The sequence below is a fragment of the Lupinus angustifolius genome, chromosome LG05 (assembly GCF_001865875.1).
Source record: "Lupinus angustifolius cultivar Tanjil chromosome LG05, LupAngTanjil_v1.0, whole genome shotgun sequence".
NCBI classification, from domain to species: Eukaryota; Viridiplantae; Streptophyta; class Magnoliopsida; order Fabales; family Fabaceae; genus Lupinus; species Lupinus angustifolius.
The window spans coordinates 12755598-12779506 of NC_032013.1; the positions used below are offsets into that span (position 1 = coordinate 12755598).

General features: G+C 37.8%; 2 protein-coding genes across 2 annotated transcripts in view; both read left to right on the forward strand.

The window, feature by feature from the left end:
• LOC109347006 lies at window positions 165-2852 on the forward strand. The gene is made up of 4 exons (XM_019586745.1): window positions 165-450; window positions 705-1057; window positions 1138-2459; window positions 2654-2852. Exons 1-4 carry the CDS (start codon window positions 165-167, stop codon window positions 2850-2852), a joined length of 2160 nt encoding a protein of 719 aa, XP_019442290.1.
• LOC109347859 (protein HOTHEAD-like) overlaps window positions 20522-23909 on the forward strand; it is a 7928-nt gene continuing 4540 nt past the window's right edge. Inside the window, exons 1-2 of the mRNA XM_019587955.1 lie at window positions 20522-20701; window positions 21547-21919. Coding sequence (XP_019443500.1) covers window positions 20626-20701; window positions 21547-21919 — 449 coding nt within the window. The 5' untranslated portion in view covers window positions 20522-20625. The remainder of the gene's footprint in view (window positions 20702-21546; window positions 21920-23909) is intronic.

Sequence of the window (23909 nt, forward strand, 5' to 3'; positions counted from 1 at the left end):
GTATGATTTTAAACTCTTTTTAAATGCATCCAAAATCATATGATCATGTATGCATGCACGCATGTGCATGTAAATCTTGTAGGTATGCATGTGAGTCTCATTTTAGTTATGATTGATTTGAGCTTGTGAGACTTTTGTTCCTACCCGGCGATCCAAAGACCCACATGCTTGGTCGCCGAGGTAGGTCTCGCGTGGTTGGCTCACAAGAGTTGACCTTGGAGACACTTCCTGACATGCCGTCTGTATCTCACCAACCCACCTGCCAACACGGCAGACAGACTGCAGAACGACTACCAAACCAGCCACAGGCTAAAAGACAAGATAGCGCAGAGTACGGTCCTGGCGGACCGCCTGCCACGGAAAAAGCAGCCCTCGACAATACTCTTGGTCGGCTACGTGCTACACTACCTGCCAAAAGCCCAAAGTCAACTCTGCTCCCTATAAATAGAAGTCTCTACTAACAGGAAGTATCTTAATCTCTCTACTCTCTAACATTACTTATTCTATTGCTCTCTCTCCTCATATTCTCATACTCCCATACACTTATCCCCCAAGTTCATATACTGACTTGATCGTCGGAGAACCTTTTCAGGTACCTCCACCGACGGGTCCAACTCTTCTACATCATCCTGTTATATTGACGTTCTTCCTCTTCTCCATCCTCAACAACCGATCAACTATCGTTCCGTACCTTTGTGTTATAGGAAAGAACATTGGTGCCGTCTGTGGGACCATGGTAACCACCAGAAACCGAGCTCTATCAACCAGCCAAGTCGACCCTGCCCCAAGTACCCTTCCCCCACCAAGACAACCATCCCATCAGGCTAGCCGAAGTCACCATATCACTCCAGAACAACAACCAACCACCCAACACCTCCTCCAGATGCTGGAACGCCAAGAGCGGCTCATCCAGCAACAAGCCGACGTAATACAAGAACTTCGCCAATCTAAGATAACCCTGGCGATCACTCGGAGCGCCCTATTCACGAAAGTAACCGTGAAGAGTCAGCGAGCTAGTCCCACCTACCATCCCAACCAATCCCGCACCACTCCTGCGGTGCTAGACATCCCTTTACACCTACCATTATGCCCTACCCATTACCCTCACACTTTACCCGCCCCACAAATATGGACCAGTACGATGGTACGGCGGACCCCCAGGATCACCTTGACGCTTTTGAGGCTTCCATGTTATTTCACGGGGCGACCGACCCAATCATGTGCAGAGCCTTCCCCCTGACTCTTAAAAAGGCGGCTCTCCAATGGTTCACTCGTCTGGCTCCAAACAGCATCAACACATGGGAAACTCTAGCTTTAGCCTTCAACACAAGATTCACAGCAAGCAAAGAGCAACCCAGGTTGTCGTACACGCTGCCTGGCATTCGCCAAGGACCTAATGAATCCATCCGGGCATATCTAGATCGGTTTAATACCGAGGCCATGAAGGTACGTACTCTGAGCCCTGAGGTCATGGTGCACGTCCTCGTTATGGGACTTCAAGAAGGTCTCTTCCGTACAGAGTTAGCCAAGTACACCGATCTTACAATGGAAGACCTCTGCTCCAAGGCCCAACAATTCATCAATCTGGAAGAAACCCACTATATCCACACCCACACCGAGCCCCAAATGCATCACCCCTCACGGGAAGCCAAACGGCCAAGACTCCACGACCACCCCCACGACCTACCCTCACTACCTAAAAAGGCCAAATACTCCACATATACCCCTCTGAATGCCAGCCGCTCAAGGATTCTACAGGAGGTCCTCTCCACCCACCTCGTCCAACTTCCCCGCCCACGCCCTACCAAGCCAGGCCCACAAGACCGATCCAAATATTGTGATTATCACAGTATGTTTGGCCACCTGACCAATGATTGTACACAACTCCGTGACACTATCGAGGATCTCATCCAGGCCGGTCATTTACAGCAGTTCATCGCGGGTTTAGAACAACGTCGGCGATCGCCTCAACATCGTCGACCCGAGTCTTCGAAAAGGCGTTCCCCTCCTCATTTTCAGCAACGACGCCCTACCCCACGGCCTCAAACGGATAGGCATCGTGCAGACAACCGAAGGCCAAGGAGCCCAGTTGATATTAACACTATTTCAGGAGGCTTTGCTGCCGGAGGCACCTCCAGGGCTGCCCAGAAGAAGTATGTGCGGGAGGTAATGCACGTCGCCGCCAGGAGCTCCCAGCAGAGACAGAGCTATAGGTCAGTGCCCCCTATTACATTCGATGACCACGATTATGAAGGTGTCATCCGAGGGCACGATGACCCCCTCGTCATCACCGCCATGCTCAATAACAAGAAGGTTAGCCGCCTATTCATTGATCAGGGTAGCTCAACTGACATTATCTTCCAGGATTTGTTTGAGAAGATGGAACTCCATGACCGCGATCTCCTACCATATGATGGGCAGTTGGTCGGATTTTTTGGCCAGGGAATCACCCCTAGGGGGTACGTGGAGATTTGGCTAACGATCGGCGACCACCCTATGAGTAGGATGATCCAGACACATTTCTTGGTCGTCTAGTGCGATTCAGCATACAACGCCATTATTGGCCGACCAACTTTGAACAGGCTTGAAGCGATCATCTCTACGCCCCATCTATGCATGAAGTTCCTCTTAATCAGCCTCCAAGTCTGCACAGTGAAAGGGGATCAGCACTCAGCGCTCAGTTGCTACCAGATGAGCCTCTGCCCCCACTTCAGCAAACAGCATGCCCCCCCTCCAAAAGACCTCGGGGCATGCATATGGTAGAACTGGATGTCCGGGCAGACGAAGGAGACTTTCGACCACAACCAGAAGGGGAAAAAACAACCCTGCAGTTGGGCCAATCCTCAGGATAGGTAGTCTATCTTGGCAGCACCCTTCCGCCAAGTCAAAGGTTGAGGCTGGAGGCATCTTTGAAGACGAACCAAGACCTCTTTGCCTGGTCAGCATCAGACATGTCTGGTATAGATCCTTCCTTTGTCTACCACCGGCTAACGACAAAACAAGGTACTAAGCCGGTGGCGCAAAGAAGGCGAAAAATGGGGACTGACAGGACCAATGAGGTCGCCCAGGTCGCCTTGAAGGTTGCTGAGTTGCTAGAGGCAGGTTTCATCCGCGAGATCACCTACACCACTTGGTTGGCGAATGTTGTGTTAGTAAAGAAGCCTTCTGGGAAGTGGTGGATGTGCGTGGATTACACGGATCTCAATAAGGTATGCCCTAAAGACCCTTATCCTCTTCCCAATATTGACCATTTGGTGGATAATTCTTCAGGCTATCAGTACTTGTCCTTCATGGATGCATATTTCGGGTACAATCAGATTCCGATGTACCCTCCCGACTAGGAGAAAACAGCTTTCATCACTGATCAGGCCGCCTATTGCCACACCGTCATGCCTTTTGGGTTGAAAAATGCTGGGGCGACTTATCAGAGAATGATGAGCAAGGTGTTTGCCGGACAGATTTGAGAACACATGGAAGTTTACATGGATTATATGATCGCCAAAAGCCTCCCCGACGAAGATCATGTATCCATTCTGGAAAATATTTCTCAACAACTCCGCAAGTACAACATGAGGCTCAATCCAGAAAAATGTAACTTCGGAGTGGAAGCTGGCAAGTTCCTCGGTTTTCTTCTGACTAGTCAAGGGATTGAGGCAAACCGTCCAAGTGCTAGGCGATCATCGACATGAGGAGCCCCCACACAGTCAAAGAAGTTCAACAGTTGAATGGGCGACTAGCTGCGTTGTCCAGGTTTCTCCCGTCCACCGCCAAACACTCACTTCCCTTATTCCAGTTGTTGAAGAAGAGAAAGAGGTTTGAATGGTCTGACAATTGCGAAGCGGCGTTCAACATTTTCAAACAATATTTGGCCGCCCCCCTTATTCTCTCCAAGCCAGTGCCTAATGAGGTTCTGTATGTGTATCTGGCCATGTCCGATGAGGCAGTCGCAGCCGTGTTGATCCGAGAAACGGCAGAAGGGAAAAACCCTGTCTATTTCACAAGCAAAGCCCTGCAAGGCCCGAAACTGAGGTATCAGAAGCTGGAAAAGGTGGCTTATGCATTGTTGATAGCCACACGAAGGTTACGCCAATACTTCCAATCTCATGCAACCGTTGTCAGAACCAACCAACCAATCAGGAATATCTTGCATAAACTAGAGTTGGCTGGGCGGATGATCACGTGGTCAATAGAACTCTCACAATTTGACATCCATTTCGAACCTCGCACGGCCGTTAAGAGCCAGGTCCTGTCTGATTTCGTGGCCGAACTGACCGCACCACAGGGCGACCGAGAGAAGGTATGGACTATCTTTGTCGATGTGTCTTCTAATCCAAGGGGCAGCGGGGCTGGAATTCTGCTGGAGGATGGGCAAGGGGTAACCATCGAGCATTCCCTCACCTTCACATTTCCAACCTCCAATAATCAGGCAGAATATGAGGCTTGCATCGCCGGATTACAGCTAGCAAAATAGGTGGGCGCCCATAAGGTATTAATTTGCAATGATTCCCAATTAGCTGTTTCCCAAATTATAGGTGCATACCAGACCAAGGTTACCCTCCTCGGGAAATATCTGCTCAAAGTAAAAGAGCTCATGTCCGACTTCGATGAAGCAACCATTCAGCACATGCCTCGTGAAAGCAACGCCCGGACAGATATCTTATCCAAACTCGCCAGTACCAAATGCCTCGGGAACAATCGGTCCATCGTCTAGGGCACAGTCTACAACCCAAGTGTCATGGCAGTGGAACAAGTGGAGATCCTAGACAACTGGACGTGCCCATTCATCCGATACATCCTCCATGGTAACCTGCCCTCTGATTTAAAAGAGAAGCAACGGTTCCTCAGATGTTGCTCTTGGTACACTCTGATTTGGGGGACACTATATCGGCGGGGATTCACCGCCCCTTGCTTAAATGTCTTGGCCCAGAACGGGCGGATTATGTCCTTAGGGAAATTCATGAAGGAAGTTGTGGGCATCACTTGGGCGTCGCCTCACTCGCCAAGAAGGTGTTACGTGCTGGATACTACTGGCCCACAATGGAAAAGGACGCAGCAGACCTCACTCGAAAATGCACTCGTTGCCAACTTTTCGCTGACTTCCACAAAGCCCCCCCAGAGGAATAAACCACAACACAAGCGCCTTGGCCTTTCTGCAGGTGGGGTATGGACATTCTGGGACCTTTCCCTCAAGCAATGGGGCAATTAAAATTTTTGATAGTCACCGTAGATTATTTCACCAAGTGGATAGAGGCAGAAGCATTAGCCACCATCACCTCAGCAAATATCCAAAAATTCACTTGGCGAAGCATAATCACTCGTTTCGGTATCCCATCCGCTATAGTAACGGATAACGGCACTCAGTTTGCCGATTGAAGGTTCCAAGAATTGTTGTCAGGCCTCCGCATTAAATAGCACTTCACTTCAGTGGAGCATCCACAAACTAATGGGTAGGTCGAGGCAGCAAACAAGGTCATCTTAAAAGGTCTAAAGAAGAGGCTGGACGAATCGAAAGGAAATTGGCCAGACCAACTCTATCACTTACTATGGGCGTACCGGACCACTCCCCATTCTACGACCGGTGAGTCACCATTCAACTTAACATACGGCGCGGAGGCCATGATCCCGGTCGAGATAAGAGAACCTACCTAGCGAACACTTCAGTTCAGCGAGGGTGGCAATCAATCTCTCCTAAGAAACAACCTTGACGAAGTGGAAGAGATCCGGAAAGGGCTCGTTTGAGGGAAGAGATCATAAAAAAGAAAACTGCAGCGAAGTGTAACTCTTCGGTTGTTCCCCGCCAGTTTGATGAAGGAACACTGGTATTAAGGAGAGCAGATATAGGATGGGTAAAAGGCAAGCTGGGACCTAATAGGGAAGGACCTTATCGCATAACCAGCAAGATCGGCAAAGGGGCGTACAAACTTCAGGATTTGGCAGGAAAGGACATCCCAAGGACTTGGAACGCCGCCAACCTCCGGTTATTTTATGCCTAACCGACAACCCCATACACGGTTGGTCGTCCTTTTGTAATCTTTTTCAAATATATATGATAACGAGGTATTATATTTTGTGTTGTTTTGAAGGATTACTACCTATTCGTGACTCTCATATTCACCCAAGGGGCCGGTTTTCAACCCCTTGCCTGATGCACTTACTCACCCGAAGCAAAGATTACTTCCTACTCATGGTTTCCATATTCACCCAAGGGGCCGGTTTTCGCCCCCTTGCCTGGTGTAGTCACCCTCCCGAGACGAGGATCGTTTCCCCCTCGCGGTTTTTTCACATTCACCCAAGGGTCCGGTTTTCGCCCCCTTGCCTGGTGCAATCACCCGCCTGAGGCGAGGATCACTTCCCACTCGTGGTTTTTTACATTCATCCAAGGGGCCGATTTTCGCCCACCTTGCCTGGTACACTCGCCCGCCCGGAGAAGGATCACTTCCCACTTCACCGGATACACTAAAGGCGATCAAATCCAGAATTGATTCCATCAAACATTCAAAGTTGTTTAAGACAAATCGTTTGGCAATTGTACGAAGTCATTTTGAGTACAAAATTTAAACAAAAGTTGTTCATTCAAGAGGAACTATTACAAGATACTAAAAAAGAAAAAAGATTACATATTGCCCCCATCTTGACTAGGAAAAGGCAACGAAGCTGGATCGCCATTTTCATCAGCTGCCAGTAGGCGCCCATCTTCCACGTAGGCATCCAGCTGCATCCAAGTCCAATCAATGCTTGAAAAAGCCAGCGCCAGCTAGGCCTGGGCACTCTCCCACGCATCTACTACGGCTTCGCCCACAAGTTTCTCCAGCTGCACATTCTCGGCGCTCAGCCGACCCTTGTCTTCCAGCAAAGCAGACTTTTTAGCTTCAATGGCTGCCTGCCCCAACTCCAGTTCCCGAACCCTGGTTTCCAGAGCCGCATTTTCCTCCCCCAGCACCCGCGCCTGCGCAAGAAGTGCAGCCTTTTCTTGCTCGGCAGCAACAACACAGACCTTCAAAATCGCAGCCTCCTCATTCACACGACGAATCTCAATACCCCATTGCTGGAGCGCTTACTCCTTAGCACAGACCGCCCCCTCAGACTCTATCACCTGGGCGGTAAGCTTGATCTTGTCACTCTCCAGACAACCCACACGGGTAGACAAGTTGGCTACCTGAGCCCTGGCGACCTCGCCCAGCTTGACAATCTCCTCCTTCTCTGCAGAGTGAAGATCAGCCATCCTCTACTTCTCCGCCTCATGAAGAGACCGGAGTTTCGCCGCCGAACTATCCATGACCGGCGACTCTAAGACCCCCTCAGTCTCCAGGTACTTCTGGATAGAGGCAATATAGACGGCGCTCCCTTTCACGTGCTGCAACAAGACGGGCAAGGGTAACATGTCAAAAGCCTCCTTGCTCTAGGCATTCATAAGCGCCTGGTCAATCACTTTGGGGACAGAGATGGAGAAGCAATCTTGACTACCCCGGGAACTTTTCTTCCTGCTTGGATTGGCGGGACGATCGACGTCCACTCCAGCTTCTTGCTCAGGGGTGGGGGTCGCCACCGTACCGGCGGTCTCTTCTACCCTCGTCGGTGCAGACAGAAGAGGTTCAGTAGCAGCAGCGGGAGGAACCGCTTCGGTAGACGCAACAAGAGGCGGATCAGAAGCCCTTTGAGCCAACTCCTGGTCCACCAAGTCTTCGGGCTGCTCAGGAAGAGACGACTCCCTAGCAGGGCGCCCCCCACTCACCGAAGCTAGCTGCACAGTTGTCCGGCTGGGAGACCCCTCAATAGGCTGAGGCACGGGGGATCTCGTCCTCTGACGTTTGGAAGCAGCAGCATCTTTCTTAACCAGGTCGGCGGCCCTCTTCAACAACATGCTTTTCCTCAATTTCTCGCTCATCTTGGCTTTTAGTTTGACTGCACAGAAAAACAAAAAATCGTCAACAAAAGGATAAGGAGATACATAAAACAAACAACAAAGACAATCAACATCCGGCCCACCCACCAACAAAATCTACTAAAACTCGACCCCCATCACGGAATGTGGCGCAAGGGAGAAGTCCTCCCTCATCTATCCAATATGTCATAGCCTTGGCGGCTTTCACCTATTCAGGGGATAAGTACTCATTCTCCACCAGAAAGCCCTTGGAAGGTCGTTGATGGATGTCCCCTTTCCACGAGAACGGAAACCGCAGCGCGCCCGATTTGGTAAAGCACTAGGAGTTGAATGCCTTCCTGACGTTCATTCTGAAGTATCCGCCTTTCCACTTCTTCTCGTTCGATGAAAATGGCGTGAATAACCCCCGCCTAGGACGAGATTGGAGACATGTCCACCCACGGTGACCTTCTTTGTCTTCGTCAGTATTGGTGCGATGGCCGACGCGGAACATCCAGAAGAATAACTTTAATGTGCAAGGGATGTCCGCCGCCTTGCACATGATCTCGAAAGCTCGGATGAACCCCCATGAGTTGGGGGTCAGATGACTAGGAGCGATCTGCAAATGCTCCAAGACTTGCATGTCCCATTCCTCCAGGGGGAGGCGAAGCCCCAAACGCCGGCAGTACGCCTCGTAAAGGAAGAAGGTGTACTTATCACTCTTCTCCTCTGAAAAGTTGTAGCAGACCCTTCCCCCGACCTAGGGTCGCTGATCTCGAAACCATGAAAAGACTCTTTGGCCACATGAACGTTGAGGGGAGTCCCATAGGGGAACGTGGTAGGAGTACCAAACACCTCCCTATCGACCCACCAGTAGCGGGAGTCCTCCCCGGCCATCTCCACAGGAATAGACAGTTGAGGGGCCTTGGCCTTATATGTCCTCATCGTCATGAACCTGCCATCACAAGAGTCATCATACTCAGACTCAGACTCGGGCTCAGACTCAAACTCAGAGCTGTCACTCAAAATAAACCTATACTTGGCACGCAATGATGCCAGAAAATCATCGACACCCCTCCATTGGAACCCCGCACTTCCACTTTTGGGAGGAGGGGGAACGGTGCACAACGGCTCAGGAACCTCCACCAATGCATAAGATGAGGGCGGTGGTTTTTGGAAACACGGTGGAGGTCCAGGAAGGATCTCCACATCAGAATCAGACTCATAATCACATATGTAAACCATGAGGAATGAGTATTACCTGGATTAAAGGAAGGAGTTGGAAGAAGTTGAAAAGAAATCGGAAGAAAATCACAAAGAAGAAGTTGGAAGAAGTTGAAGATCGCGAATGATATCCAAGAAAGATGGAAACAGGTAAAAGAGGAAAAGCCACGAGGCGTCCTCCATTTATAGGAAAACCTGAGCCATGGGCCCAGTGGCCAGGCCCATCCCCGTTCTCATCAGGACCGTAGGAAAACACTCAGGTGCAATCCAACGGGAACCCGTAAAACAAGGAAAATTCGGCGGAATTCAAAGGTCATGCCACGTGCTGGCACTTAAATAACCAGCAGTCACTCCCACGTCAAGACAAAGTTCGGCGGACATCAAGGGTCACGACATGTAATGATGAAACGTCCCACCCAAACGGATACACTACCCAAGGTCATTAATACCTGCCATATGGTGCGAAGAACCAAAGAGACACATCACAAAATCTCAAACAGGAAGAGCATCTAGTTGCTAAAGTTAGACCAACTCGCCCAGTTAGGCAATCACCAGGTCGAGGGACATCTCTAACAGTGCTCGCCCGACGCCCTGGTGAGCTCAAAACAACGCCTTTCAATCTCAGTTTACCAAGTCTCATACAGTTGGATCACCCAGGAAGAGGTCGTTTGAAGATCGTTAGAGTCTCCCATCATGCTCGCCCAGCATCCTGCCAGACTGAGGGCAACTGTTCCACCACGAAGTAATCCAAGTCATGTGAGGCTCGTATAGAGTCTCCCAACATGCTCGCCCAGCATCCTGGTAGACTGGGGGCAACTGTTCCTACCCGGCGATCCAAAGACCCACATGCTTGGTCGCCGAGGTAGGTCTTGTGTGGTTGGCTCACAAGAGTTGACCTTGGAGACACTTCCTGGCATGTCGTCTGTACCTCACCAACCCACCTGCCAACACGGCAGACAGACTGCAGAACAACTACCAAACCAGCCACAGGCTAAAAGACAAGATAGCGCAGAGTACGGTCCTGGCGGACCGCCTGACACGGAAAAAGCAGCCCCCGACAATACTCTTTGTCGGCTACGTGCTACACTACCTGCCAAAAGCCCAAAGTCAACTATCCTCCCTATAAATAGAAGTCTCTACCAACAGGAAGTATCTTAATCTCTCTACTCTCTAGCATTACTTATTCTATTGCTCTCTCTCCTCATATTCTCATACTCCCATACACTTATCACCCAAGTTCATATACTGACTTGATCATCGGAGAACCTTTTCAGGTACCTCCACTGGCGGGTCCAACTCTTCTACAACATCCTGTTACATTGACGTTCTTCCTCCTCTCCATCTTCAGCAACCGATCAACTATCGTTCCGTACCTTTGTGTTCTAGGAAAGAACAACTTCCATTAGGGTTCATCCTAGTCTAGACTCTTTCTAAGCAAACATCTTAAGACCTAATAAATGGGATTGCTCTATCACAATATAAGGATATATGGGTACATAATTTTTTGCATATCCATGGGAAACGAGATTGAAACTTCAAATTTCAAACCTAATAAATATATGTATACAAAGTCACTTTATGAAACATATACACATCTAAGTCTAATGGCTTTTGAGAATATGCAAGAATTATAGGGTGAAAGAGTTTGGTATGGTTGTTGTCGTACAATATGAGGGTCCACACTTATCATATGAAGTGCCCCAAGTTAATCCAAAAGTGTGACTTTGTCTTCTTTATTTTTCAACTAAGGCATGCATGTTTTCGTTCCTTTTTTTTATCTTGTTGTTTCATATATTTTAGTAATAATTAATTAGTAAATATACGAAATAATCTTTTTCACATAATGTTTGGAGAATATCTCTTTGAGGTTTGATGTTGTATGGACATTAGCTTCTAATGCTTTATTGGTCTCGAAGACGACAAAATTTCAACCATTTTAAATATCTCTTCGAGATATGATACGGTGTAGACATTAGTTTCTGTTGCTTCATCTATCTTGAAGACAATATAATTTTAAGTATTTTAAATATCTTAAAATATGGTTTGATAGCCTGACCTATAGTTCGTGCCGTTTCTTCCATTCCGCTCCAAAAGTGGAAAGTCGGTCTACGACTAGTGCTGTTTCATTGTTATTAATCTCACTTTTCTAAAAAATAAATTATTTTAGTTATCTCTTAAAAATTTAAACATCTTTAAATAGAGTTTGATAGTCCAGTCTATATCTCGTGTTGTTTCTTCTTTTTCGCTCTAAAAGTGGAAAGTTAGTCTACGACCAGTGTTGTATATTTGCTATCAATTCTGCTTAACTAAAATAAATTATTTCTAAATGTCCACTTTTCAAATTTAAATACAATTTATGGGATTTGAATAGTCTGGTCTATGGTCGTGTCGTCTCTTCCTTTCTGCTCTAAAAGTGCAAAGTCGATCTATGACCAGTGCTCTCTCTTTGCTATTAATCCCTATTTCATAAAATTATAAGAAATATTTTTAAGACGAAAGCTACAATTTTAATCAAATCAAACCAAATCAAACCAATCTAATTAATCACTTGTATAACCAAAACTACGTTGTCTTGATTTCCTTATTGCGCATAGGGATACGTAGGAGCAATATGAACTCTTGTCAGACACAATAATAAAATATTTTGTTTGACTAGTTCAATTTTAATAAATGTATTATTAAGGGTATAAAAGTCTATGTGATAGTAATGATACCATTTTAATACGAGCGGACGGGGTGATAATACCTTCCCTGGTCCGTAATTGACTCTCGAGCTCAAAATCTCTGTTTAAAGACCATATTATCCTAATTGGGCATAAAATATAGTTTTCTACGTTTTAACCGCAAGAAACGTAATGGCGACTCCAAATTATTCGGGAGAGGTAGAAATCGATTTCACCCCCCTAAGTTGCAGAGCCGGTCTTCCAACCGAAAATCATTTCACGACAAGTCGACATGTTTTTTTCTCGAATGATAAGTGGTGAATTGATGGGCCTTGCAATACCTAAAACCTTTTCTTTGACCCATGCCTTGGAGAAGAACAATTTTAGTTTGAAGTTGTTACATTGGAGGAGCCAGCTAGGTGAGACCATTCTCTCCTTTTTAATTTACATCGAGTTTATTCACTTTCTTCCTTCGCCTTATAAAGTTGATTGAGCCTACAGTTCTCGAAGTTTTTTTTCGAATATTTTAGAAGGCTGACACAAATAGTGCATGGTTGTCATCATTTCATGCCAAAAGGTGTTGGGTTAAGTCCCGTAAGTATATTGTCGACTAATGATTCAATTCCCAAAAATGTGATACTAGTAAGGGAAAAATAGTTAAGAGTGTTTCCCTCCCTCTCCCTCTCTCTCACTATTTGTAGTTTAGGTCTAATTTTCCTTTGGTCAATTAGAGTGAAGTGACTTTGATTTCATACTTTTGTAGTCTTCCACTTCCTCCCCCTACTCTTTGTAAGCCTATTTTCCAATGCGTGAACTTAATTCTTTGATTGTTGGGCAAAATCATACTACGATTGCTTCTTCCGCATCATTTGGTGATTTTTTTCACACCTAAAGAAGTTCAACCTGTTATTAGTAAGTTTCGTCGCTCCCAACCAACTCTTCTTCTATCGATGATTCTTTTTCACCATTAACCATTCGTTCAGAGTTGAAAGAGTTGTTCAAACCCTAGGAGAGTTTTCAAGTAGTTATGCAAGAAAGAAGTCTGGAAGTTATGTCGAGAGAGTGACGAATTATATCCTATGGGTAGACTCATATTCAAGAAGCTTGAATTAAAAGACTTGTCAGGAGAGGAAGGTTGCACTATCACCTTACCCACTCCAGTCATCAAATCCTTCCTTATAGTATCTAGGGCTAAAGCAAATCAATACATGAAAATGAAGGAACTATCAAGTCTAAACCATAATGGTATTTTCTCATAGCCCGAAAAGCAAAGTTAAAATGATATTTTTTGGTACTACCAAGAGAATTTCCTCATCTTTTTGGGTAAGGAATTAATCTTTTTCGGGGTGCATGACTATTCCTCCCATGAATCAAACTTTTGATCTTTTGATTATCATGGAGATCTAGTGGTGTCTTATACCACTAGACCAACACCTTGTTGGTAGTCGAAATGATTTGTGTAGCCTGCCACACGACTTTATCCATCTCTTCGATCATTGGCTCTAAAGGAGCTATAGATACTTTAAAAGGAAGAATATTGAAATTCATATTTCTAATGAGTTAGCAAAGCCATTTTTAGAGTGTCATCATTTGAATTCTGAAGATCATCCCACAAAAATTAGTTTTTAAAGCTAGTCCGCGAACATTTAAAGTGTGTGTCATTCCATGCCTTCAAAGACTAATTTCTTTCAAAGCATAGAAATTACTAAGTGAGTCTTACCTCTATCAACAAAGTATTTTCCATACATAGTGGAGATCAAATCCATAATATTTTCCTTGAGGAACCAACTATGTTAACTCTTGGAGGGTAGAAATTACCCAAATCTCCGTTTAGTTTTAGAACCTTTCACGGCAATACAAGTTCAAGTAAAACGGTGGTATATTTTCTTTCTAAAAAAATAACTGCCTCATAAAAAAAACAGATTATTTGAACTACCATTAGAATTTGATATTATATAGCTTGTATCGATTAGAATTTTGTGGAAACTCATGGCAAGATTTAGTACTGCTCCTAGTGTTTTGTACAATATGAACGTGAGATTTATTTCAGTCTCTCAAAAAAATTTGTGAACAAATTTGGTATTGAAAATTTAAAAATCCTAAAACGGTTCCAAATAATATCAATTGTGACTTAAATAAGTCATTTTTAGTATATTATGATCCATAATAAGAACTATTTTAACTCAGATTCACAATGTGAATACTACTTTAGATTTTAACTTTTTTAGAAATCAAATTGGTATATGTAAAAAATATTAAAGACCAAAGTGAATATTCAATTTATAATCTTATATCGAACATCAACTCTATAATGCATTAGACTGAACGATATGCTTTGATACTATCTATGAAATATAAGATTATTGACATTCACCAACCATATTGGCATTTTTGTTCAACCATAATTGTGAATTTGGTGAAGGAATAACGTGAGTATCATAAATCTACTAGCACCTGAATTGTGGCCAAACTCATAATTGTGATGCATAATAATAGCGGTGACATGATGAAGTTCTTCATAGTATACCACAAGAAGGTGGTGAGTGCGAATAGCTGTAAATCAAGCAAAAATGATAGTTGCATAAATATACGTAGAATTTGGGTAGCTCACGAAAAATTTAATTAAAGTAAAGATGAGTTGTATTAGAGTATGCTTGAAATATATTATTATAAGAAATTTTATATAGTTTATCATTAAAAATATCTTATGAGTCTTTGACTCATGATGTTGAGTTGGGGTATTAAAATATGTTTAACCTAATTGAAAAGTGTGTTAAAGTTTATAATCTTAATAGATTGAATTTCGTTAACAAATTCTTTTGTTTTATTTTCTTTTATATATTTTTCCATATCCTTTAATTTATTTAATTTTGTTGTTGTCAATGGTGCATAACCATTGCCATCCATGCAATAAGTTGTTATTCAATAATAACTCAAAAGCTAATAAGGAAAGTGTTAAAGAAAAGTTGTATAAACTTTAATAGAAAGTTCAATTTAAAGTGATGATTGTGAAAGTTGAACCAAATTCATGAATATGTACTTAAAAGTTAAGTAATAGGAATTTGAAAAAATAGGAAAAATTGGGATCCATTTACTTCCCTGCCTAGAGCTTTTGAAAAGAAAAACCCTCTAGAAAAATTGTGCCTGGTAAAAAAAAATGTACTAGGCAATGCATAAATTTTATAATTTATATATTGTTATTATATTATTCATCATTTATGTTTTACCATCATTGATTCTCCAAAAAATATAATACAAATAAATAATGAATTATGTATAATTTTTTACATTAACAGTACATAGATATTACACTCAAATAATAATATATGTATATCCATGTATCTCAATTTCCTATAGATAATCGAAGTAAGATTATTGAAGTGAGATGTATCTATGTTAATATTATGTTAAAAAACTCAATTGTTTACTAAATTAATTTTAAAGTGATGAGCCTTATGGGTATTCATCCTTAATTTTAACAAAATTTATTTTAATGCGAATAATATAAATCTTAATATATCGTAATTTATTTAATATATCCTTACAATTCTTAATCCAAACATTTTAATCAACTTTACAAACTCTTGAAGCAGAGATATAATACATTAGAAGAAGTGGCATAGGCAGTACAACTCAGCATGGAAGCCTTGGAACAACCAACTTAGGTATCATTTATGAGAGTATAATATATGCATTGTTAATGTAAAGAACTATAGATAATGATTATATTATATATCATTCATTTATATTATTTGTATATGAAAATAATGATGAATGATGAATAATATAATGATGGTGTAAAAAAAATTATACTGTCAAGTTATATATATTTTTCTCTTTTTTAAGAATGTGATATTTTTTATGAAAATAATTATTTTATGGAATCAATTATAACATACATAAAGTAAAGAGAGAGAGAGAATTATTTCCAAAAAAGCATGTTACAATGTCACAAGAAATCTATGTTAAGCAATTCAAATCCATTTCGGATTCTAATAACAATTTACATAATCATATTTTGATAGCTTATAGCCAACAATAGCTAAACTAGGGATTTTGAACTATGAAATGAAAAAAAGAATTTTTTAAAAAACATGTTTGATTATATTTTTGTCCATGTAAATACAAGTCATTTTGAAATTAGTTCTTAATCTTTTTTCACGGTTCGAATCTTTATTTTATTTCTAATTTTGTCAATTGTAATCTAAGAATTAAGACCATAAATTCTTTTATTTGAAATGGTAGGGATAAGATTTTAAGATATCGATCAAGTCTTTATGATGATAAGTTAAATACCATAAGGATATGAAGTACATGATTTGATATTGATATCCTATTAAGATTTAAACTAAAAATATTATAAAAAATTCATTAAAATTCATAGTTCTGTAAAATTCATTAAAATTGACCAACATATAGTATAGCCCATTGTAAAGCTAACTACGCCTCTGAAAAAAATCAAAATCCTTTTAAATTCATTTATATATCCGTTAAAATATTGTGAATTGAATTCATTCGACCATTGAGGCATTGGAAAAATTAGTATTACATCTTTCTTATATACATTATCATAATAAAGAGCAAGTGTTATGACAACTTAAGAATGTACATGAATGATGCATTTATTAGTAGATCTAAATCAACGGATTGATTACATGGTGGGTTTATATTCTTTTCTTGGTACTACTAAACGGTATATTTTTTGAATAAGAAACTAATTTCTTTCAAAGTGTATGACTGACCTTCCCAATAAGTGTCACTCTTAGGAATCGAACATTTAACTTTTTTATTATCCTAGAGATCTAACAATATCTAACACAACTAGATCAACATCTTATTAGTATGATGTACATTTAACTTTTTTATTATCCTAGAGATCTAACAATATCTTACACCACTAGATCAACACCTTATTAGTATGATGTACTTATATTGAGACAACTAATCAGAATTCAGTAAGTTGGAAATATAATGTATTTTTTGAATAGCATATTGAAATACACTATTATTTTATCAAAGAAATCATTATTATCTATATTAAATATTAGCTAAAATTAAAGAAAAAGAGAATGATGTGAATTTCTTGTAGCTAAGTAAAAGAAATAGTTAGATATTATTGACTATAAGAAGAGAGAATTATAAGACCTTCTTGTAGCCAAAAGCAAAAGAAGTGGTTATGATGAAACCAACATCTATATTTTTTTGGCCACATAATTTTCAAAAACTTGGCTATAAATAGGAATGTTTCAGGCTATTGTAATGCACATCAACACATTAAGCTTAATGTATTTTATCTATTCTTATTCTCTTGCTCTAATATTGATAAAAATATTTGAATGTTTGAGAGATACTCACTGAGAGAGATATTGAGGGGTACATATCTGTTGTCCTACAAATTGTATCACTGCATGTACCATTAACCGTGATTGGTCAGAAAAATAATTAATTATTAATTTTTAACTTAAAAATATTTTTTCAACCAATTATAAACTTATGATACATCCAGTGACACAATTTGTGGGACAACATATGTTGTCCAGATATTGAGCATACTTAGGTTTTGGTTGACGAGTAAAACAATAAGTTAATTTGTAATTATCTTTTATCATATTAAAATCATTGTCATTGCTTTTCAGCTATGGACGTAAATAAATTGTCAAACTACATTAATTTCTCATGTCATTTTTCTCTGATATATTTTCTCTATGGAACTCGGTGGCTCGGCTGCAATCAACATGAATATATTAGAATTGAAACCAAACGTTAAGTATATTTACAAATGGAATCCCAAATTTCAAAATTATAGGAGATAACTTGACATAACTACAAGATGGTCAATGGTAAGGAAGGACATTGAGTTACAAAATTTCCAAAATCTTCAACTTCCATAAGATATATCTAGACCATAAGGCAAGCATTATCAAAGGAGTAGATATGGGTAATCTATTCCTATAGCTATATTTGGTTAGAAATAAGAAAGTAAGAAGAGAGAAATATGTAAGAAATAGATCTTAATTAAGATAATTTAGTATTGGTTGATATTAAAAAAGATGTAAAAAAGAGAAGAGAAACATGTATTTTCTTTTGCCTATCTTATTTGATTGATGTGTAAAGAGAAACATATTATTACTAGAAATACAAAAATGACCAATAAGTATTATTTTATTATTTTTTAAAAACTAAATAGTTGTAATTTTAAAATTTATCAGATATCATAAACATTAGTTTATTATAATCTTAATTATAATTATTTAATTAATAATGTTATATTAAAAATGCAACATGCATTAATGATAAGAGCAAAGTATATTAGCACTCTTTTGAGTGAAATTACATAAACCACCATTCTATTTTTTAAACCTACACAAACCACCCTAATTATATATATTACATTGACTATTCCAGTAAGAGAGATAAATATAAATTCTTATACAAAAAATAGTGACGAATGTAATTAAATCAAACAAAATATGTTATATCTTAAAAAAATTCATATAGTATAAGAGTCAATGTTTATTTATTACTTTTGTTTCGTTCTAAGGTGGTGTTTAAATCACTCTTATACTATATTGTAACTAACCAAAATAATGAATAGATACTGATTCTTATACTATTTGAAATTGTCTTCATAATATACCATATTTTGTTTAACCTAATTATACTTATCACTATTTTTTGTTTAAGAAATTACATTTATGTCTACAACAGGAATAGTCAGTGTAATGTATATATATAATTAAGAACGATTTGTATAAATTTAAAAATAAGAAATTATTTGTATAATTTTACATAAACTCAAAGATATCAATATAATTTACTCTAATAATAATAACAACAACAATAACACTCCTCTCTCATAGTGTTCCATGTTTAGAGACTCATTTTTATCATTTTTTTCAATGCTTTCTCTTCTTATTCCAAATTCTCCCCACATGCATAGAGAAAGATTTCTGGCATGGGTCGCATCATATTTTACTCTCTCAATCTTATTATCTTTAATGTGAACCAAATGAGAGAATTGTGAACCAATTAAGAGAAAAGTGACATAATAGTTTACTTTCTTTCTCTTCTTTACCTCTTTCTTCACTAATTCTTTTCAACCAATTAAAGTGTTAGTTATTGCCACATGCAATATGCCTCCCATTTATACCTCTTGTTAAATGGAATTTGTACCATCAAAATTTATTACATTTTAACTTCATATAAAATTCTAGAATTATATTTATGTGCAAAATGGCTTTCGAACTAATGAGTCATGATTAACCTAAAATTTAGGATAATAGTTTTGTGAAGTCTAATTGGGATTGTAGAAATCCTCAATCACATTCACAAGCTTGAGCGGTCATTAAGATCTCATGTTTAACAAAATGACTTATTTTCCAATATGATTCATATTCCTACTCTTACTCCAATAGGTTGCAAAATATATAAAAATTGGAGCTAGTTTGTTTAGGCCTTTTGTCAATCACTACATAATACATTGTGATTTTACATGAATCACTGTTATAAAAATGTTTCTGAAAATTCACTTTTTTGTCCTAAAAAAATCTTAAAAAAGTGTTGGCCCTCTTCATAACACAAACCATAAGGAGTAAGGATAAAGAATTAAAAACTGAAATATAATATTATAAAACTAAATCTATATCTTTTCAATGCATTGAAATAATCATTTTTTTAATAAATTTTGTGTTTTATTTCATGCACATAGTTAGCCACCCTTTTCGACCAATGTATGTTAAGAAAATCTCTACTTTTTTATTCTTAATCGCCTAATCAAAGGGGCTATAGTATCATATGAACAATCCAGTTAGATAAACCAATTATGAGCCATTCATTGTCCCCTCTACCCTCCTATTAACTTCTATTTCCATTATAACCAATCAATAATTAGAATCACAAAATAATAGAAGCAGTTATATCACATAAGCTCCATTATATGAATAATTTTATTATGAGTCAATTCATATTCAAAAGACAACAATTCAAAACATTTTTTATATTTTCTAATATCTATTTCTATATGTTCTTCTTGTAGGTGCTGAGTATATGAATGTTGATAATAATTATAATGACTACCAAAGTCAAGTAAGAGGGACAGTTGAATGATCAAATACAGGTAGTGACCTATATTCAAATAACCATAAGAAAGTGAGAAAAATGAAAAAAAAAGCTAACATGTTTTTGGTGGCATATTAAATATAGAACTTTATGACATGCATATGTTGGCTGTTGAGTTAGCTGTCATTATACAAATTGATTGATGTCATCAGAAATCACAATGTCAAATCCAACGGCCAGATTCTATTGACTCTAACTGCAGCATTCATTTTCTCATTGAATGCCTTATTCAGTTATAGCTTCTTTTGTTACTAAAACTATAGTGGATAGCTGCATTTTCATCTTCTTAATTTACATTTTCCATATTAACTAATACATTATATTATTATATTAGTATTTATATTAAGGTTTCATCACAAAATTAATTAGGAATAAAAGAAGTAATCCAACCAGTATTTAAACCGTTATTAAGACAATAAGATAGGTAATATATGACTTTAAACATATTCTCTCCACAAAAGCCTCATACAATACAAAATGTTACATTCTACACATGATTAAAAGACATATTTTGTTTGGCCCATAATAATAGAAGTAATATCATATTTCATCTTAAAACCAATTAGTAATAAGAAAAATAACCTAATAGATATTTAAACATTATTGAAACAAGGAGATAATCGATTTGAGAGTTCAATATTTAAGTATATATATAAATAAATATTGTACACACAAAACAAGGCCAACCAGAAGAAGCCAGGTTGGGCAGAAACAGCTTCTTCAGTGAGTGAGTGCTTTTTCTGTGGCTTGTGACTCTCAATGGCTTCAGTTTGTGCACTCAAATTCTTGTTGTGGTTACTTCTATGGCACTGGAACTTTCTACCTCTTTGTCTAGGTTGGTTCTTATCTCAAACCATCACTTATTTCTTCTTCATCCATCCATAGCACTTTCTTACATTATTCAATTTCATCTTAATTTGTTCTTCTCTACCTCTTCAGTTTGTGTTTTCAAGATTGTTCTGTGTTGAAAGCTAATTTTACATTCAAGATCTATAGGAGGAGTTCTTTATATTTTTCTAGGATAAAGATGAAAAAGTATAAACAATAGCATGTTTTCTATTTCTTTTTTGTTCCTCAAGGATAAACAAGCCAAATTTTACTCATATCTTACAATTTTCTTTATATGTCAAAATGTAGTGCGTGGCATCAATTTATCTCAAACAATCTTATGGTTCTTGTTTCTTAGACTTCATATGTAGAGTTTCACTTCAGAGCATATGTATAGCTAGATTCCAAGGTCACATACAACATTTTCAATTTGCTAGATTTTGAACATGAACAAATTGATTATTCTTTTTCTATAGATAATGATCATCTATATATGCTTCATTTCTCTTCAATTACAAATGTATTAACATTATTATTGTACAATATTTCTTCTCTTCTTTTCTATTAAAAACTATATTAGAGGGGGACATTAATTTATAGCAGTAATTAGTGTTTTAAATTACATTTTGCAACTACAATCATACCTATAATATTGTTCTTTCACGAGTCTCCATATATGCATCATGACAACAATTGTAATCTCCTGTTTCTATGATTTTTCACAATTATAGTAAACGCAATAAAATTGTGACCATAATTTAAAACATTTTCTGTAATATATAATGAAAATGGAAATCTAATTAAACTTATCATTATGAGAGACTGAAATTTGTCTAGCAAATTTGATTTTAGGTAATCAAAAGTATGAAGATGAGTATCCATTTATCAAAAGTTCAAGCACATTCCAATCTCCACCATCAATTTCAACAACCTCAACCAACAATGTCTATGACTACATAATAGTGGGAGGTGGAACAGCTGGGTGCCCTTTAGCTGCAACACTCTCTCAAAATTTCAGTGTTCTATTACTTGAAAGAGGGGGTGTTCCTTTCACAAACTCCAATGTCACATTCCTAAGGAACTTTCACATTTCCTTAGCAGATACTTCACCAAATTCAGCTTCTCAGTATTTCTGTTCAACAGATGGAGTTCATAATGCTAGGGCAAGGATTTTGGGTGGTGGAAGTTCTATCAATGCTGGTTTCTATACTAGAGCAAGTCCAAGGTAAGCTTTCACTAAACCTAGCTTAGCAATATTCTAAATTTAGTTTTCATATTTTTCATTTACTTTATAATTAGTTATTAATGATGCAAACTTATTAAAGATGAAACTCTACATTTCTTCTATATTATCACCTTTTATTTGGTCTTTTTTTGTTGTATTTGGACAATATACATTGTATATAGTTGAGGTATGTAGTATATCATCTGGATGCATTAATTATTTGTTTTTTCTAAGTTTTTTTTATAGTATAATTAAAGATATCCCTACCATATATGTAAGAGGCTAATATTTTTTTAGGTGCATGACTACTCCTCCCAATAAATGTCATTCTCAAAATTGGAACTTTGAACTTTAATCTTTTATTACAAGCAAAACTTTATATCATTACACTAACGCCTTATTGATCTGTTAAGTTTAATAATGAGCATACAACATTATAAAAGCTAAATTTATTTATTTTAAAAAAAATTGGTCTAAATATTAGTAATCGTATTTTTGTTCTATTTGTATATCTCAATTTTAATAAATTTTCTTATAACAAATTAAATTATTTTTAACTCTTATATATTTTATTTTTATTTTTATCTCTATACATATATAAAAAAATGTCGTAAAAAATGACAAGAAAAAATTATTTCAATTCAAAATAACATTTTGTTTTATAAATATTCACTTAGGATAGATACAATAACTATTTGGTACATATCTAATGAACTAGCATGTGAAGGATGTTAATACACCTTCCACTTTCCAACAACTTCATGGATATTATTAAAAAAAGAAAAAGGAAAGGTCATTCCAAAGGGAAGTGATCAAATGTAAATTTATACATACCACACTATTGAATATAATTAATTTGGTAGAAGTTAAATATTGTATTTGTTGTATTAAGATTTAGGTTATGGCTATCTTAGTATCTGGTGTTTGAGCATTTGACAGTGGGTACTGCTGGAAAATATCCAACTCTACTCTTGAAGACAGGAATGATAAAAATTTATAGAGTACTAGAATATGAAAAGAAAATAAATTTTGTTTATTTTAAAAATTTTATTTAAAAATAACTTAAAATTTATATTGTTAAATATTAATTTGTGTCATGTATGGTAATTAATATCCAGAACTAAACTTTCTAATATGGAAGAGAATTAGAATTCAATTAGATACCACCACAACATATATGATAGTAAAAATTAAGCTACTTTAATATTTGCTAAAAGATATTTATTTTAATGTACTATGAAATTTTATGAATTAGTATTTGAGACAATTTATGACTTAAAAATTGGAAATTTGTATGTTTTTATGTTTATTAATTAAAATATCAACCAATCTCCTTTATAAATCCTATATATTCATTTAATTAATTTATCAACTTCCAGCTCATCATGACTTATTAATTAAAAACTTTTAACTAACTTATAGATTGTTACTAATGTTATGAGTTAATTGTGACAAACAAAATCCTATCTAATTCTTTTAACAGCCTATTTTATTAATATACTAAGCACAATTAGGAAGCACAAGCAAAGGGTAATAATATTTTTATAGAAAAGTGTCATAAAAAATGGTTACAAGACTTTTAGGACTATTATGAATAAATATTTGTTGATAGTGACCAACTCACATTTCACAGCATTTATGGCTCAATGTCTTTCTATGATTTTTTTCTATCAATTAATTAAATGGTCCTTGTGGCCCCTATATTTTATTATGAAAGTGATTAGGTGAGGAGTCAGATCAAAGGTAGAAGATATAACATTTATTGTTCCTTGTTACAAACAAGGAAATCTTAATTTTTCATTAAGGTTCTCTTTATAAATGTGGTCCATCATAGAAGCACAACCACAAGAGCCTCTAAAGTATCTAAGCTTCTATTAATTTTTTCTGTGGAAAGTTTACCAAATCATCACAAAATTATTATTACAGAAATACGATAATTGGTCAATAAATATATATATATATATATATATATATATATATATATATATAG